This window comes from Gymnoscopelus braueri (assembly GCF_963280865.1).
Source record: "Gymnoscopelus braueri genome assembly, chromosome: 23".
NCBI classification, from domain to species: Eukaryota; Metazoa; Chordata; class Actinopteri; order Myctophiformes; family Myctophidae; genus Gymnoscopelus; species Gymnoscopelus braueri.
In genome coordinates this window covers 39488496-39507213 of record NC_137625.1, presented here as the reverse complement: position 1 = coordinate 39507213, position 18718 = coordinate 39488496, and the positions used below count along the sequence as shown (strand labels likewise).

The following is an 18718-nucleotide window of genomic DNA, read 5'->3' as shown; positions in this document are numbered from 1 at the left end:
TCTCCCGCACCGTTGGGTGGATCGAAACGAAACTGTGCACACACACTCCCTGGATGCCAATTCAGAACCCAAATTCTTCACATGGGCCTGTTATAGCGCCACCAGGAGGGCGATTACCTACCTGACCTGGCGGAGACCTGTGCTCCGAGGAGCACTTTTTCTAGTCTTTTCTTAACTCTTGTCTTTTCAAACAATAGCTCTATATATCCTGATAGAATTCATTGCTACATAGAGTGTTTGTTCAGTTAACAGGGGTCTCCCTGTCTCTCCAGCTCTTTTGTAAATAGAAAATAGATTTTCAGATTGTTTAAAATATTTGATTCACAAAGAAGTCAATCGGAGGGATTTATTGTCTGTAACAGCCGAGCCTGGAGTCTATCCCCGTTATAATGCGCTAGACCCCTGGGAGATGAATTGCTGAGGTAGAGCGCCGCTACACCTACCATCAGCTCCGAGTACTTACCGCAAGACTTGCCACACCCAAGCCTTGCTACTCGTACTGAGTTGCCGGTGCCCGTGATCGAAACCCATGTGGTCCAAAGGCGAGAGCTCTACTGACTAAGCTGCACGGACACATAATGGAGCTTTAATAATTATAACAATAGAGCTGCTCAATGTTAATGTTGAACGTCTGCTGTCATGTTGCAGCTGGCAGAATGGGGTCCATTTGACCTGCTGATTGGAGGAAGTCCCTGCAATGACCTCTCCATGGTCAACCCTTGGAGGAAAGGGTTATATGGTGAGGAGTCAATCAGCTTCAGAATCAACTCAAATGTCACATCACAGGTTTACAGGTGTAAAGAAGTGGGTGAAATTCGTTTTGGTGCAAGCTCCTTTGTTTTTGTTGTTTTTCATTAACTGAAAGGACAAGAAGGGGGCAAAACAGTAGAGAAAAAGGACATGTCAAGGAGAGGCAAAAATCAAAGATATGTACAGTACAGTACATATATACAGATAGCATAATCCAGTACAGTGTGACAAGAGGTTAGACATAGGGTGCATGAACATAGCAGCAGGTATGTACAGTACTATGTAGTATCAGCATGAGATTAAGGTGCAAAGAGAGTATCAGTGCATTGTCAGGTTCAAACCACATAGTCCACAAAGGGCGGTAACTTTCACAGGTACATTCCACATGGTAGATCCACAAGGAAGGGCTTTGGTTCGCTGCAGTTTCTATCTATAAAGCATCAGGTACCATTACAAAAGTAGCAAATAGCTGATCTATAAGCTCACAACAGGGGAGGGGGAGGGGGAAAGTTTATGTGTCTGTGGATTTTATAAATATATATTGAACCAATGAAAAGTAAGAGCTTGTGATTAAATACTAACTACATTGGATCCATTGCAACGCAGGTTCTTTTATTGCATTTCCTGAAAAGTAACGGTTTTGGACATGCAAGGTTTCTGCCAGACTGACGATATTGTCTGTCTGTCTGTGTGTGTGTGTGTGTGTGTGTGTGTGTGTGTGTGTGTGTGTGTGTGTGTGTGTGTGTGTGTGTGTGTGTGTGTGTGTGTGTGTGTGTGTGTGTGTTCTCCTCTTTGCTTTCAGGCGGAACAGGCCTTCTTTTCTTTGAGTTCGTCTGGATTCTGAGCCAGCTGAGACCCAGAGAGGATGATGACCGGCCATTCTTCTGGCTCTTTGAGAACGTGGTGAACATGGAGAACAAAGTCAAGGCAGACATCTGTCAATTCCTGGAGGTGAATTCATTATTTGGGATTATATTGCTGGTGAATCCACCAGTGATTGTCAGCCCTTTTCATTTCAAGGACCCCCAGTTTGATATGCATTAGGCCACGGACATTTCTATACCATGTTTCTATCGCTGGGATCGCAATCTACACTGTAAAATCCTCAGCGTTAATTTAACCCATTAAGACCTGGGGCTGATGCTACAAACGTCTTCTAAACAGTTTACTGAAAGACTCTAATGCTATATCAGTGGTGCTCAACCCTTTTCATGTCAAGGACCCCCAACATTATTACTGTATGTATTTTTCCGCGGACGCCTATCTCAAAATATTTTGTTCCAGGGACCCCCAGAAGCAAAGATTTTAGTTAAAAATGTTCGCTTTAAATGTATTCAGATTTGCACACATTTTCAAACATTTTCAAAAATAGCAGATCTACAAGCCGATAGCGGGGCACAAAGTGACTTTCCCGGGTTTAATGGGTTAACTCTGAGAGTGTACAAATTAGTACAGTCCGCAAAATTTAACTTTTGAACCAGAGCGCCTATAATCATGTATGAAGAAACTTTTTCATATAATTCAACCATGATGATTCCAATTCTGACATCAATTTGATAATTTTCCAATATGGACCCGATCCAGTAAAGTGAGAACTTTTTTTTTTAACAGGAAGGCAAGATGTATGTAGAGTATGTTTGTGATTTTTACAATATGAGAGAGAATAGCAATGTTAAACTATTAATACATTCTAACTATTATACTTACTATAATATGCCTACATATGTTCCAGGGTAACGATAATTTCAATCGTAGTTGCATTTGTCAGTTGCATTCATTCAGGCTGAGCATGCATAAACTTTTGACTCAGGAGATTCTATTGCTTATTTGTAAATACCTATACATTATTTTGTCAAATTTGTATCTATTAATTTCACTGGTAGTTGTACTGTATTTTTGTGAAGGAGGCCAATGCACACCCCAAGGGTTAGCGACAGGTGCGTAAAAGTCAGAAATGTACAAATTATGGAGGAGATCTCTGATGGTTTAGATCAAAAAATGGGACCCGCACACCGTCTGGATCTTGCAAAAAAAAATTAGCTCTTTATTATTCGACGTTTCGGTCGTTAGACCTTCATCAGGACAGACTATACAGAACTCATCAACCACCAAACTTTTTAAAGGCTACACCTCCAAAGTGAAGGTCATCGGACATGCAGCCCATTGGCTGCACCCGCAATCTCAGACCAAGCCACTCCCACCACCATCATATTAAAGCAACACCAATCACATTCACAAAATACGTTTTTTTCTGGATCAAGGCAACACTAATTATGGCTCTGAATATCTTCAATATCTATAAAGAAAGAGATAATATTAGTGGACCCAATAATAATAAAAAAGACACAGTGAGAATAAAGGTAAAAATAAACGAATCAAGCACAAAACTCCAACAAATTAAAAGCACAGGTCTATTACATAGCTAGTCCATCCAAATTACGCATGACTAATCACAGCATAACGTTAAGTACAAATTCATCATTTAAGCCTTTTGGGGCCAATGTTTGGAGTGTGAAGATCCAGTACTATATCACCACCCCTAGGTGGCATCTTGATCTGTTCTATCCCCTGGAATCTAAAAGAGGATATGTCATGTTTAGCATCATTGAAATGAATAGCCACAGGATATTCGCGATCATTCCTGCGTATTGAGCTTTTGTGCTCACTGATGCGTTGTTTTAATTTACGGGTAGTTTTGCCAACATATGCTAGGCCACAAGGGCACTGAATCATGTAGATTACATGGGTACTATCACAGGTAATAATACTTCTAATAGGAAACTTTTTTCCGGTGTGTGGATGTCTAAAGTGCGTTAGTTTGGTTGTGTTATTACACTGCGCACAATTTCCATTGGGTAAGGGGCAAAGACGTGTTTGGATGGACTGTGCAAAATAGGCATTGACAAGGTTGTCTCGGAGATTGTGGTCACGTTTAAAAACAAATAGAGGAGGATCACGAAAGGCAGTGGTTAATTCAGGGTCTGACTGTAAAATGTGCCAGTGTTTTTTGAAAACTGCTTTAATGGCTTGTGAGGGGAATAAGTTGTAATACAAGTGACTGAAAAAATCTTTTTGTTTTTGTTCTTGTTACTGGTGGTGAGCAGTTCAGAACGAGGTTTTTGGAGCGCTGTATTGTAGGCTTGGTCCACCCAAGTGTTGGGGTAGCCTCGCTCCAAAAACCTATCTCGCATCTCTGAGGCTTTCTCAGTGAAATCTTCTGTAGAATGACATACTCGTCTTAGTCTATAAAATTGGCTCTTGGGAAGGCCCCTTTTTAGTGGTGTGGGGTGAAAACTCGTGGCCAAAAGGAGTGTGTTTCTTTCTATCAGTCTCCTTCCTGTATAGTGTAGTGAATAGATCTCCATTGCCTTTCATGACCCACATATCTAGAAAATGCACTTTCTCTGTGCTGTGGTGAATCCACCATTGTAAATTGTAAATTACAGTCAAAACTATTCAACAGTCTCAAAAAAGCATATAGTTCATCCACATTACCCTGGTAAATACAAAAGACATCATCAATGTACCGGTACCATTTTACTACTATTCGAATGGCTGTTGATGTCCGGGTTGGAAACAAAAGTATGCTCAAAATATCCCATATATAGATTAGCATAGTTAGGGGCGCAAATGGAGCCCATGCTGGTGCCTGAAACCTGAAGATAAAACTCATTGTCAAACTTGAAATAGTTATGTTTCATGACGAGGTTTGCCAATTCAATAATAAAATCATTTGGGGGGTTTGTCGAGTCATCTCGATGCAATAGAAACAACTTTTAGGTCTCTAGGCCTCCACCATGTGGTATGTTAGTATACAAACTTGTCACATCCAAGGTAACTATTAAGGCATCATCAGGGATATTTTTGAGGCTAGAAATCTTATTAATAAAGTCTGTGGAATCTTTAATGTATGACGGTAGAGACTATGCAAATGGCTTAATATGAGCATCTACAAAAGCAGATAAAGGAGACAGCAAAGAGTCGGTCTGAGCCACAATAGGCCGACCTGGAGGATTCTCTAAAGATTTATGTATCTTGGGCAGGGTGTAAAAAACGGGTCGAATTGGGTGCTGGTTATGTAAATAGTCGAATTCAGATTTAGAGATCCAGCCCTTAAGTTTGGCCTCTTCCAAGTATGATAGGACAATCTTTTGAAATGAGTCAGTTGGATCGGATTTCAATTTTGTATAGACTCTTTCATTAGACAATTGGGAGAGGATCTCAGTTTTATATTTATCTGCATCCTGGATGCAGATAGCACCTTCCTTGTCTGCGGGTTTAATTACCAAATCTTTAGAGTCCATAAGTTCCTTTAGTGCTGTTTTCTCTATAGATAATAAGTTATAGGAGACACGGTAAGGCTGAGTTACAGTGTGCATAATGTCTTGGTCTACTAAGCGACAGAAGGTATTAATAGAAGCGTTTGAGACGTTAGGACTAAATCTACTTCTCGGTCTGAAGGACGAGGGTGCACTCATAACGGTATCACTGTGATTAAAGAAATGTCTCAGTTTGATCTGTCTAAAACACTTGAACAAATCAACTTTAAGGCCAAACACATTTATGCCTTTTTTAGGGACAAAGGATAGTTGTACTGTATAAAGATATATATTTAAATTAAAATCATTATGCTTTTATTTGATGGCCTTAGCTGAACTGGCATTTGACCTTTATTTCCACAGAAAATTTACCTTGCCCCTAAAAGGATTAAATTCCAGGTCTGATTAAAGGAGCATTTCACCCCTGGAAGAAGTTCCAGTCACTCAAACATACCTCTATATGTAGTGGGAAAAAGTATAAACATTTAAAATTGGCCCCATGGGTTATGTTCTTTTTTTAACCGCTTTATTTTTATATTTTTCAGTGTAATCCCGTTCTTATTGATGCGGTGAAGGTCAGCCCTGCCCACAGACCAAGATACTTTTGGGGAAACCTGCCAGGCATGAACAGGTACGCAATAACAAAACATACATAAAAATATGTTTTTTACTTTCATTACAACAAAAAATGTACGTCTCTGTCAGACAGAAATATGGTATCTCTGGTATTATTTTTTGTAAATGCATACCACTGTACTAGAGTGTCGCGCAAAAATAGCAAAAATAGCAGATCTACAAGCTTACAACGTGTCACAATATGACGCGTTGTCAAATCTGCTATTTTTGCTATAGACCGATCGCTAAGCCCCACCCCGCTATAGCTATCGTCCAATGCTAGTTTAGCAACCGTTGCTACCATAGGAGTCAGTGTTGTAGTGGGGATTTCATAGCTGGGCATACGCTATTTGAATGACGTCACGTGCACGTGCGAGCACAGTGGTGCATGCGCACAGTGGCGCTCCACGCACGCATGCGCACATTTCTGCTCCGGCATCTTTATACAAACTTCATAGCATGATTATTACTCATCATAGTTTGATTTCAGTTTGGTCTGAGTGCATACGTAGTTTCGGTTGGAAATTAACTATTTTTTTGTTAAACATGATGACTTTGTGATAAAAACGTAATTCTGAAAGAAAGTGGCCTAACCTAGTCAATCTGATAATAAATAATGATTTAACAGTAATGTTACTTGCCTCCGTGCTGGCTATTTCCTCCGACAGCAGAGCATCCGCCGTAACTATAGGGCTGGTAGCAGTCGAAACAACAAAACTAAAAGCTTTGCTTTGAACAAAAGTATTTTTCTTCGGTGGTGGTGTTGTTGTTGTTTACAAACTGTGTACAAACTGCTCTCATTCTTTTTTATACTTTTTAGGTGAGTCCTTTATGTTATGCAAATCAACCAGGTAGACATTCATACATTTGATTGGACGGTGCAGTATCAGACATATGGGTCCAATCAATGCAGCGGCGCAACAGTATCAAAACGCAGTGTCGTGTACGTGTGTGCATGTGCAGGTGCATTGCAGACCACTACAACACTGATAGGAGTCAATAGTAATCTACCACGCATAAACACGATAACTAAGAACATTAATAACACAAATGCCCTTCCAATAACACAAAATGGCTGAAATATGCACAGTAACTGCAGGCTGTGGCTGTAGCTGAAAACACACACAGACACAGCTTAACGTCGGGGAAAAATTACACGGCTCACCGGCCCAGGTGATGACAATAATACTAATGATTATAACAGCAAGCATTAATCTTAATAAAGTTACGACGTCCACAATGAGTTGGGGGGTCAGTCAGTTAGAGTTCAACGCACTGCGGTCCATTCTACTCGCTATTAAAAGTGTGTATTTGTTTTTTTGTCTATTATTAAGTGCTACTATTTGTAGTCTTTCTTACTGTGCGGTAGACCAACATTACTGTTCGATGATAAAGTAGTTAATGTAGTTGATTGATAAGATGCCATAGATCCAACTTTCTTTGGAAGTGAAAAAAGATGTGCCTTTATTTTGTTTGTTGAAACAGTAATGGCATGTACATTCTTCCAGTGCATAATGCAGGTTTTGTTGACGACATTAGGAAGAGATTTTGGAGCTCTGGCTCCAAGTATCATCCATAATTTTATGTAGAAAATCCGCAATTTCCAATTCATGTCTATAGGGAACTTCTCAAAGTGTCTAAAGAGGAGCTTAGCGACCGGCCTATTGTCTAAATTCTGGAACACTGAATTCTTTTTTATTTATTTTTTACATTTCTTGAAAAGTAACGGTTTTGGACATACAAGGTTTACACCTGATAGTGACATGTATTTGCACACTCGCATGTCTCACAGATCTTGTTAAAATAATGTGTTTTCACATTTGATCTTCTCCTTAGAGCTACGTCAGCGTCTCTGGAGGACATGGTGAACCTCCAGGATTGCTTGGAGACTGGACGGTTTGCCAGGGTAAGAACTAAGATTTAACAAAATGCTTATATTTTTATATTGCAGACCCTCAGGTAACAGCGAACCTATGCTGACGTCATGAGTAAGATACATTAGTGGTTTTCAAACATTTTCATGATCTAATTTGACCCCCAAATTAATACATATTTGGTAGGCCCGTAACGATACAGTAACTGCATCGATGCATCGTTTTGAATTTTCAACGATCTACTATATCGATATGCAAACAGCTAAATATCGTATCGTTTGACTTTGAATCGTATCGAATCGTTTTGCAATGCAAATAATCGTATCGAATCGTTCTGCAATGCAAATAATCAATTATATCAATACTAAGTACTTTTAAGAAGAAGAAAAGAGAAAGAGGGGTTTATATCCAGTATCCAGGTATTTATTTTTCACACAGAATTCTTGGGTAAATAAATAGTTACTATATCGATTTTAAATCATTGAATCGAATCGTATCGTTCTAAATTAACCTGTCCTGTATCGTTCATGTATCGTATCGACTAAATCGCTGAATCGAAACGTATCGTATCGTTCTAAATTAACCTGTATCGTTCATGTATCGTATCGACAACCAAGTATCGTGATACGTATCGAATCGTTGTTAAAACGTATCGTTACACCCCTAATATTTGGCCGTGGACCCCCATCTGAAAATATTTCGTGCCAGGGACCCGCCCCCCTGCCCCCATATATTTCATGAAAAGAACAGATCTGCAAGCTCAAGGACCCCTTGAGGTTCCAGGACCACACTTTGTTAACCTCTGTGATTCAGTAATTGTTCTGCTTACAACCCAACTAACTTGGAATTAGTTCCAGTGTGAGAGTCCTTTACTTTCCATTTAATAATGATTTCCTAATGAGTTATGTCAAGTAAAAAATCTTCATATAAAGGATCATCTATCTATGTAATAGACTAGCTATAGTGGAAGCGTAGAAAGTGTTCACCTGAAACTGCCGGTAAGGATCTGCTCATTTATTTGAGTTGTAAGAACCATGACAATATGAATAGTTAGATAAACAAATAGGTCAGTTTGGTGGAATTGACAACAAACGTAACTGTCACTCCCTTCGTGTGGTCAAGAACGAGTCAGTAGTTCTGGTTACTGGTGGCTTTATTTGTGCACTCTTTCAGGCTCAAATTGCCAACGTGAAACTGGTAAACACACAAAACATAAACAACTTTCAGAACACATAACATAACGCATTCAAACATAATGAAAGAAAACACTTGCAATTGAATTTACCTCATTGGCTCTGCATAAGGTAACGAAGGGAATGGGTGAGAAGCCCAACGACAACAGCAAACAAACACACTGAAAACAAGATGAATTGATCAATCAAACTTATAAAGAAACGTAACATACAACTCAAATATTGACATATAACTTGGACATTGACATTTAAACAAACGAACCTTTTGTCAGCGTCATGCTGCTTCAGGTCCGACCATCAATCCTGCAGGCTTTCTACAAGTCCTTTGTGGAATCCATCATGACCTTCAATATCACATCATGGTTTGGGGTGATGCGGGTCATTAACCGGAAACCTCTCGACAGGGTTGTTAAGATCAGTGGCAAGATCATTGGGAAGGACCAGGAGCCACTCAGCAGCATCCACAAGAAACGGACAGTAAAGAAGGCCTCTCAAATAGTTCAGGACAATACACACACACTTCATACACACTACAAACTGATGCCCTCAGGCTGTCGTTACAGAGCTTCGAAACTCTCAAAAAGGGGCTCAGATAGCTTTGTACCTACCTCCATCAGACTGCTGAACATCTAGGTCTGGTGGAGCCCCCCCCCTCCCTCCCTCCCTCCCTCCCTCAAACACGTTGGACTATTCCACCTGATGGACGCTAGTAGTGTACACGCTAACACATGGGTTGCAATATAATATATAATTTTTTATCATGCTTTTAAGTTTTATCATGCTTTTAAGTAGTAGTTTTAAATGAACTTTGTGCCTTTTATAGTGACATAGGTATATATGTATTGACTATATGTATGTTTGTCTTTTAACCACTGCACAAACGAAGTTCCGAAAGGAAAATAAAGTTGTTTGAATTGAATTGAATTGAATTGAATTGAAACAAATGCTGCCCTGTCTGTCTACACACAGCAGTGTTACACTAAATGCGTTCCCCGGCACACCACCATATAAGGGATTCCGGTCGGAAGATTTCATTTCCGGAAGCTAATGTTCTTACCAAAATAAAACAAAAATATCAGGGAACTTAGAAAATAACAAATAATAAATATGGCATGTTCTGCAGCCACAGTAACTTTTTCCTGGAAAGAACTGCAACGCTCTGAACAAAAAAAAAGAAATTGAGGTATTCCGAGTAAGTAGATATTAATTACATTGGAAAATTATGCTCAATATTGTTTCTTATGGATACTTATCTGTTACTTAGTGTAATAAAAAATGCAATTCATGACTTTTCTGTCCTACCTGGGTTTGAACCTGGGTCCCTGCCCGAGCACCAACATTTCTTACTGTTGAGCTCTTAAGCCAACGTTCTCAAAGTGGGGTCCGAGGACCCCCAGGGGGTCACCAGCTAATTTAGCATCATAATCATTTTAACCACTTTGTCCCATGCGTGCCACGCTGCGAGCTTGTACATGTGCTATTTTTTGAAAATATTTGAAAAATATCGAAAATGTTTGGCCATTTTTGAATTATTTTTTTTATTTTATTTTTTTACATAAATCTTCTCTTCTGGGGGTCCCTGGCACATAACCTTTTCAGATGGGGGTCTGCTGCAAAATACATATCAACTTGGGGGTCCTTGACATGAAAAAGTATCAGTACAGTCTGAAGCCTGTTTGTGCAGAGGATAAAATATGCTTTGACGGTCATGCAGTACCATTTATCAACCAGTAGGTGTCGTACCTGACCACAGGATCTACATTTCTCAATAGACAAGTGGGTAGACCAACTACTACCACTGCAGAAATGTTAGTTATATTGTATTAGATAAGATTAGGCTTCTCTTAAAGGTAATGGCATCTGGCACGTTGATTGGTATTATTATTGTAACGCCAAAACCACACCTATGCATAATTTAACGGGTAGTGCAAGTGTTTTAGGGATAAAGCTGGTGTCCGAAAATAGCAACTTTTGCAAGGGAACGCCCCTTGTGCAATGCTAAATCCCCAAATAGTGGGTTTAGGATCTCTTGACTAAAATAGGGCCCTTCATCTATTTCTCACAGTTTGACAAGGTGAGGACCATCACCACCACGAACACCACCAACAGGCAGGGGAACATGGGTCTCCCAGTGAGCTGGAACAATAAGGACGACTCCCTTTGGTGCAGTGAAATAGAACAGTAAGTATTTCTCCTCATGCAGTTCATAACAGTCATGTCCACATAGTTTAATTTAATTTACAGTAGACAGTCATTCTTATCTTACAGTAAGTATTTAGGGGTATTTTAACAGTCAGCAAGAACAGAATCCTGCACATTGTCTTCACGTGTACTGTAGATTACTGTAATACAGTGGTTCTCAAAGAGGAGAACCACTGCAACGGTTCGGACGTTGCATCTACTTATGCTGAACAAATGTGGAGTAACGGAAGGTTACATTGTAACACTACCAAGGCCCATCTGGCCTCGCCAGACGCTAAGGGCAGTCATAAATGAGTGGAAGCCACTTAGCTTGTAAGTTGCAACATAAAAAGACTGCAATCCGAGCGAGTCAAGGTCCATCCTTCACGGAGTTGTGGTCCCGGAGGCACGGTATGTCTGGCCATGTCCTGCTGCATGGAGCCCAGCACACGCTCCGTGAATGGAGTGCTGGCTGCCACATTCATGCAGTAGAACCTGATAAATGTGGACGGCGTTGATCAAGAGACCATCGTACAGATCTCAGATTAAGGGGTACCTCGGCATAAAGCCCATGAGGTAGCGACTAGCGAGGCCCCGTGTGGAATGCACATGCTCTCCTGTTGGGGCTGGCTTGCCTGGCCAGTGCCTACCTATTCAAACCAATGAGGGAGCCTAGTCTTGGAGATCATCTGCCCAAGATAGTTAGGTCCATACTTACCTTCAAGGTCCTGACAGGGCACAACAGTGATTGCAACCCTGCTTCACCGTCCTGAGGAGGGTGGGAAGGGTGCAGCTCAATAGACTGACTGGCTTGCGACTCCGACCAGGCCTTGGGGCGCAATTATTAATTATGATACATAATAGTTTAAAGCACGTGTTTCTATGGGTCTGTAACGTAGAGTAACATGGTTGTTTTCGCTGGCAAGCGGACCGAAGACGGATTAATTAATTAAGTAATTAATTCCTGGCAGAGAAAGCGTTAATAAAGAATTTCAATCTTCATGATGATGATGTTGATGATGATGATGATGATGATGAGAGTGTACAAATGGAACCAAATTGACCTTTACAGGCCCATTTGGTTTCTGACATTCTGATTGGGGTCCTAGAGATGAGAAAAAAGAAGTATGCATCAATTGGTTTACAGTTTGTCTAATAAGATGCTTCCTTTGATCAATTCTGTGATTTTTAGGGTTTTCGGTTTACCCAAGCATTACACAGATGTCAACAACATGGCGAAGACCCAGAGGCTGAAGGTTCTGGGTCGTGGCTGGAGTGTCCCAGTCGTTCGTCATCTTTTAGCCCCACTGAAAGACTTCTATGAATGTGAAGCTGTCAACTGAAGCCTCGCGGCCTCCAGCTCATTCCTGTCCAGCACTGTCTGCACAGAGTTGAGGCATTATATTTAGTTGGACTCCGTTCCACAGATAAATATTGTGAAAATATCAGATCTACAAGCTCACAAAGCCTCGTGTTGCGAGGTGTTGTGAGCTTGTAGATCTGCTATTCTCAAAATGTTGCCTCTTTCTTTGGTAATATTTTATAATTGGGCTAATGTTTGACAATTTATTATAATGTAATAAAAAAATTATTATAGTATTGTTTGTTTTTTGCCTTTTTGCACCCTGTCCGTCCGTCTGTCCGTGTGTCCGTCCGTCCTTCCGTCTGTGAACAGCTAATCTCCAGCACCGTTGGCTTGATGGCAGCGAAACTGTGCACGCACACTCCCTGGATGCCAGAGCAGAACCTCTGACCCAAATTTTACACATAGGCCTGTTATAGCGCCACCAGGAGGAAACGAAACGGTTCTTTCACATTTTTCATATTCCATCCTGATTGGCTAAGATTGGCTTCCAAAGTTTGCAGCAGTGCTCCGTTTTGAACAAAATGCGTCAAATCATGAACACAGCGTGCAATGGACCCTTCGCTAAACCCCACCCCAAAAGCGATTGTCCAATGCCAGCTTAGCAACCGTTGTTAGCCTGGCATAGGTCTGGCAAGCTTTCGTCACCTGCCATAGCTGTCAATGTTATTTCGCCCGCACACACAATCATTTGCAACATAATAGCAAGAATAGGAATACCACGATAACGCAATGGTGACTATGAACCACGTACCCAAACCCGTTGGAGGCTGCTTTTCCCAAGCTGAAATCTGCACTTAAACTGCAATGCTGCATGGCTGTGTTGTTGAACTTAACGTCAGGAAAGTTACACGACTCACTCGCCCAGGTGGTGTCAATAATAGGCTACTAATCACCGTAATCGTAACAAAATACACAGCGCTGCTTGTTTCGGATTCTGCACGTTAAAGTTTATTAATTCATTTGTTCGTCGATTTACTAACTGCTACTGCAGTCTTACCCTGCGGTACATGAAAACTCCTGTTACAGTCATGGATCAACTTCAACCTGGTGTTTGCACTTTCTCCATTTACGGTCCGTACATCTATATAAACGTTCAGATTTCAAATATAAAGTGCTTACCCCATGGCCACGGATGTTACAATTATGCACGGGACTCTCAAAAGTACCCGTATATTCTGTATTGTTAAATAAAAAGCATTTTAATCCGATCAGTGGCCATTTTCTCATAATGTATCAGATCAGCCACCGATCAGATTAAAATGCTTTTTATTGAACAATACAGATGATACGGGTACTTCTGAGAGCCCGTACATAAATTTAACATCCGTGGCTATGGGATAAGCACTTTATATTTGAAATATGAACGTTTATGTAGATGTACGGGCCATAAATGGAGAAAGTGCAAACACCAGGTTGAAGTTCATCGTGTATCCATTGCTATTACTCCCTCTAACATTTCCCATGTTTTTAGTTTATTGACATAATGTCATGCACATTTGTCCAGTGCATAGCCTACTGCAGGCCTTGTTGACTAGATTTAGAAGAGATTTTGAAGCTCTTGCTCCTGAAATGATCGATTATTTTTAAGGGGAACGCCATCATTTAACATGCAAGTCAATGGGTGAGAAGCAGAGCTTGCCAGGTGCTGCCAGGCCTGGGTGTGACTAACTTCGCACCACCAGTCACAGAGTGGAGTGGGTGGGGCTTAGCGAAGGGTCCATTTCCCAGGCCGTGGAAGAAATGCCACCTGAGAATTTTCAAATCAGCCTCATGGTGGCGCTATAACAGGCCAATTCATGTTTTACCTATAACTGCACAATCTGTGTAAATTGGTACACATTATTTCTATTCAATCAAGATGGATCCGATTTTTCATATTCCATCCTGATGGCCGAATTCCAAACATTGCTGGCCCACAATAACCTGCCTGACCTGGCGGAGACCTGTGCGCCGAGGAGCACTTTTTCTAGTTTATTATCTTATTTTAGAGGTATTAAAATTGTCTTAAACGTTGCTTTATAAATGTGCAGATACCCTGTATACACTTATACTGTAAGTTGGTTTGTTTACCGTTGAGTGAGAAAACAATGCCACCAAAATCTGTTGTATTTTTTTTTTTAAATCCTTTTTCTATTATTAAACATTTGGCCAATGTTTGACCAGTTTTTATTGTATAGTTTGTTGAGTACTATTGATTTGATGCAGTAATCGACTTTGTTCTTTTTGTTTTTTTTGTATAAAAAATGTCTCAAAAATCCTTAAATTGTCATTTTACTGTCATCTGGGGACCCCCCAAAAAATCTTGTGGAGACCCCCCTGGGGGTCCCGACCCACAAGTTGAGAACCACTGGACTACAACACCCATCCGTAAAATTGTGACCATAGTTGTTAGTTTGGACTACAACACCCATGTGTAACATTGTGACCAATACGCGCCGACTCAGTTAGTAGAGCAGTCGGCCCCCTTCTCTCCTAATGTAAGATGGTGGTTTCTGGTAGAATTAGGTAGCCAGCACCCACATAAAGCTCAGAGAAAAGGCTGCAGCCTGCAGGTGTCTTCTTGAAAACCAAGCTGTATTTGATCCGTATCTATAACAGGTGTCATAATTAGTTTAGATCAGATAACGACATATCCCCCCCGCCCATTGGATGCCATTATTGTCCCGGAGAGGAGGAATTCCCAGCTAGATATAATAGGCAGGGTGAGTATCCCACTACTAAACTATCATCATTTAGCTCATGTTATCTTTTTTTAAATGTATTCTTTGAATCAAGACAAACGAGCAAATACTTGACATTTTCAAACACACCCTTCGGCATTTACGAAGCGATTATTCCATTAGTTACACCCGACCCAGGCCATGTCTGGAGGAAGAGAGTGACCGTTCATGTCGGTGTCGGCGTCGGGTCTCTGGGTAAACGGAGTCCCAGGCTTCGCCGGGAGGAAGGCAAGGCCGCGCTGTACATGGATCCAGCGTTGCCATATCCGCTTATTATAAGCGACTTTGGGCTTCTGTTTCTGTAAAGTTGCTTGTAAAAATTGGTGGTTGCAGTTTGATTGAATACTTTATTTAGCAGTTTATAAAAAAAAGCACAATTCTACAAAGATTCTATAAAGGATTAAACCCAAGAAAGCACTATGGCTTGTTTCCATTGGGGTCCTTGTGTACTCAATTCATTGAAGTTTTTTTTGGGCTTGTTTTTTCTAAAGTGTACTTCCTTATTTAGGCTCGTTTTAAATTATTATTTAAACCAGTGGTTCTTATTTTCATAGACGTTTTGTGTTCCAGGGAGCATTTGTGTTAGAATGTTTAAAAACAATTCCTAAATATTCCACATTGCAAGAGTTTTTGAAAATGGCAGATCTACACACTCACATCGTGACGTGTTGTTAACTTGTAGATCGGCTATTCTCAAATAGCCGACGCATATAGGTGTTTAAAGTGCTCATGTGACCGAAGAAGTTGCTTCTTTTGGGCTTGTTTTCCTAGACCTGGTTGCTTATTTCTCTCACAACCTGGCAACGCTACATGGAACTGTTGTGACACCCTTTTGTGGAGGTGCTGTCTGTAGTGTGACACCACGGTTGTTGGTGGTCCGTGGGCCGCGGTGGTCCGTGTGGTGGCATAGGGGTAATGATAGTTTAACTTAGTACGTGTTTTAATTTCACGACCAGCTACTACAGTACAAGTGTACAAGGGCTAGCCTGCCAGCTAACGTTAGCAACAGGGTTGCCAGGTTTTGAGAGAGAAACAAGCAACCCGGTCTAGGAAAACAATCCCAGAAGAAGCGAGCCGTTCGCCCTTTAAACCTACATGCATTGGCTATTTGAAAATAGCCGATCTACAAGCTACGAGCTTGTAGAACATAAATGAAGTGGAATATTTTAACAAATCTTGTATGTGAGGGGTGGGGGGGTCCATGGCATAAAACATTTTCATTTGGGGGTCCTTGACCTGAAAAAGTTAGATAGAACTACTGGTTTAAACAACATTAGGAAACAAACCCAGATAAGCAACTACACTTAAGAAACAAGCCCAAAAAACCGCAACCACCAGTATTTACAAGCAACTTAGCAGAAAAATAATCCCAAAGTCGCTTATAATAACCAGACATGGCAACCCTGGTGAGCAAACTACAAGCAGACAGTGGTGTCACACTGATATTCGTGACGCATCGAATACGGTGACTCAAGCGATCGCTGCGTTCGCTATTACGATGGGGGGGGGGGGGGGTTAAGGTTGAAATACGGTTGAAGTACTCAGATATTTTACTTATACTTTTAAGTAAAAGTACTAAAAGTACAATATTTGCCTCTGAGATGTAGTGGGGTAGAAGTAAAAGTATTGGAAATTGGAAATACTCCAGTAAAGTAAAAATACCTTTAAATTGTACTGAAGTACAGTGCTTGAGTAAATGTACTTTACATCGCTGGAAATTACAGCCATGTCATTACCTTTGGACTTATATGTAGCATTTTATTTCATCTGATGGCTACACCTGAAACATCAACTGTCACTTTATGTCAATTTAATGGTAGGATGTCAAGCTAAAGCTTATTGGTGAAAAGATTCATTTACAAAAGAAAGGGATAACGGTATACGTGACGTAGTACGTCGATTAAACGAATAGCGAATCCCGGAGTCACACAATTGTATTTGTCACCAATGTCCGTGTAACGAGCTCAACCCAGCAGCTTCACTAGTTAGCCAGTGGCTCACCAGCCAGCTGCAGCATCCATCGACCTGCGTCACCCAAGGCACCTGACATTGAGTTAAAGTAATGTGTGAGGTTTCTGCAGCATTCCTTGTTGTATAGCAGTGGTTTTCAACCCTTTTAGGTCCATTATTTATCCGGCATTTGAGCCACGGCTTCACCATTTGATGAGATTTAGCCTCTCAGACCCAAGACTTTAGAATATTTTGTTGTTGGATAAGATTTGGTCCACAATAACAATTCCATGCTGTGTTAATGTGGTATCATAGGAGAGATGACAGACAAACGTTGATCAAAAACAACTATTTTTAACTCTTGAGAGCGTAAAATGGACCCGTAAGGGTTTCATTTTACATAAGATTTAAATTTAAATTCTAATAAGTGTCCATTTGGTTACCAACTCCATCATTTAGCTGGGGACCACCTGCAACCCCCTTAAGGACCTCTGGTGGTCCCCGGACCACTGGTTGAGAACCTCTGTGTATAGCGTTTAGATGTTTTTTTGACACACTTGACACTGACAGTACAAATGATGCAGAAGATGAGTTCAGATTGTTCTTCTATTTTTGTCTCCCCTTTCTCATTTTTTATGTGTTTGCTGGTTAACACACACATTTTTACTTTGGTTTGGAGTTATGTTTTAAGTGCAGGCCGTGACCAGTTTCGGTCAAACGGGTTGGTCAAACCATGGTTGTTGTTTCAACTCCTGGTTTTGTCAAAGAAATTAAGCCAATTCCCACAGTCAGTGCAAATAGCTTTTCATCATGTTTTCAAATCTGTCACTTGAGTTTTGCAATGTGTGCATTCTTGACACATTCTTATCGTACTAGTTGGTAACTGGCTTTGAATCTCAACAATGCATGAGAATGTGCCAAAGGTTGTCACAGCAGTTTGTTAGGGCTCTGTCTGTCTGTATTGTATTGTATTGTGGCATAGATACATTATTCTTCCTTGGGTCTGTATTGATACCTGACACTATTCCCATAGGATATGTTTCTTGCCATAACAAGCAAGCTGCTCTGTGACGTGGCTTTAAACAACACCTTTTGTGGCTTACACTAAAGACGCATAACTTGCAGATTACATTTTCTTTGTATGAAATTGTATTGCAACCATGGTTTAATGTGGTGTAGGCTGACTTGGCCCAATAGTTTTACATAATCGTCACTTCTCAGCTTCCCTCTGGTACTCTGTTCTCTTTGGCCTGTATTATTGGACTCCTCTTCTTTTGGGCTGTCACAGTGGGAAAATGTGTCTGTGTGTGTGTATAATATATATATATATATAACATAGTCATACATACACATACACACACAATGTTTTTCCTAAGCTTTTATTGCCTACACTTGGAGCAATACTTAGTTGAGATACTGTATTGAAATCCCAGTCGAGAGAGCCACCGGGTGTTGAATCTGACTCAGAATTTGACACTTTTTTTACAGCTTTGTTTACATGTTCTTGTTTACCTCTTTTTTTAAGAGACACTTTGCACAATTATAGCCTATTCTGTCATGGAGTTTTTTGTGTCCTCACTAAAATGTGTGAGGCTCTGTGTAGTCATTCAATTTGTTTTCCACATACGTGTCGCTGGCTCACCCACAGCATTATTGATGTTTGTTTTTCACTTACTGACTTGTGACATATTGTCACATGGCTCTTGGACTTTATGATGAGTTACAGGGACTCGAGAGGGATGCTCTGGAA

General features: G+C 40.6%; 1 protein-coding gene across 1 annotated transcript; it reads left to right on the top strand.

Moving 5' to 3' along the window:
* Positions 1-639: 639 nt before the first annotated feature.
* LOC308079282 (DNA (cytosine-5)-methyltransferase 3C-like) lies at positions 640-12285 on the top strand (the record flags this gene model as incomplete). Its single annotated transcript, XM_080420673.1, has 6 exons — positions 640-739; positions 1553-1701; positions 5615-5700; positions 7521-7590; positions 10817-10932; positions 12125-12285. The coding sequence occupies 6 exons, from the start codon at positions 640-642 to the stop codon at positions 12273-12275; spliced, it is 672 nt and encodes a 223-aa protein (XP_080276799.1). The 3' UTR covers positions 12276-12285.
* Positions 12286-18718: the final 6433 nt, after the last annotated feature.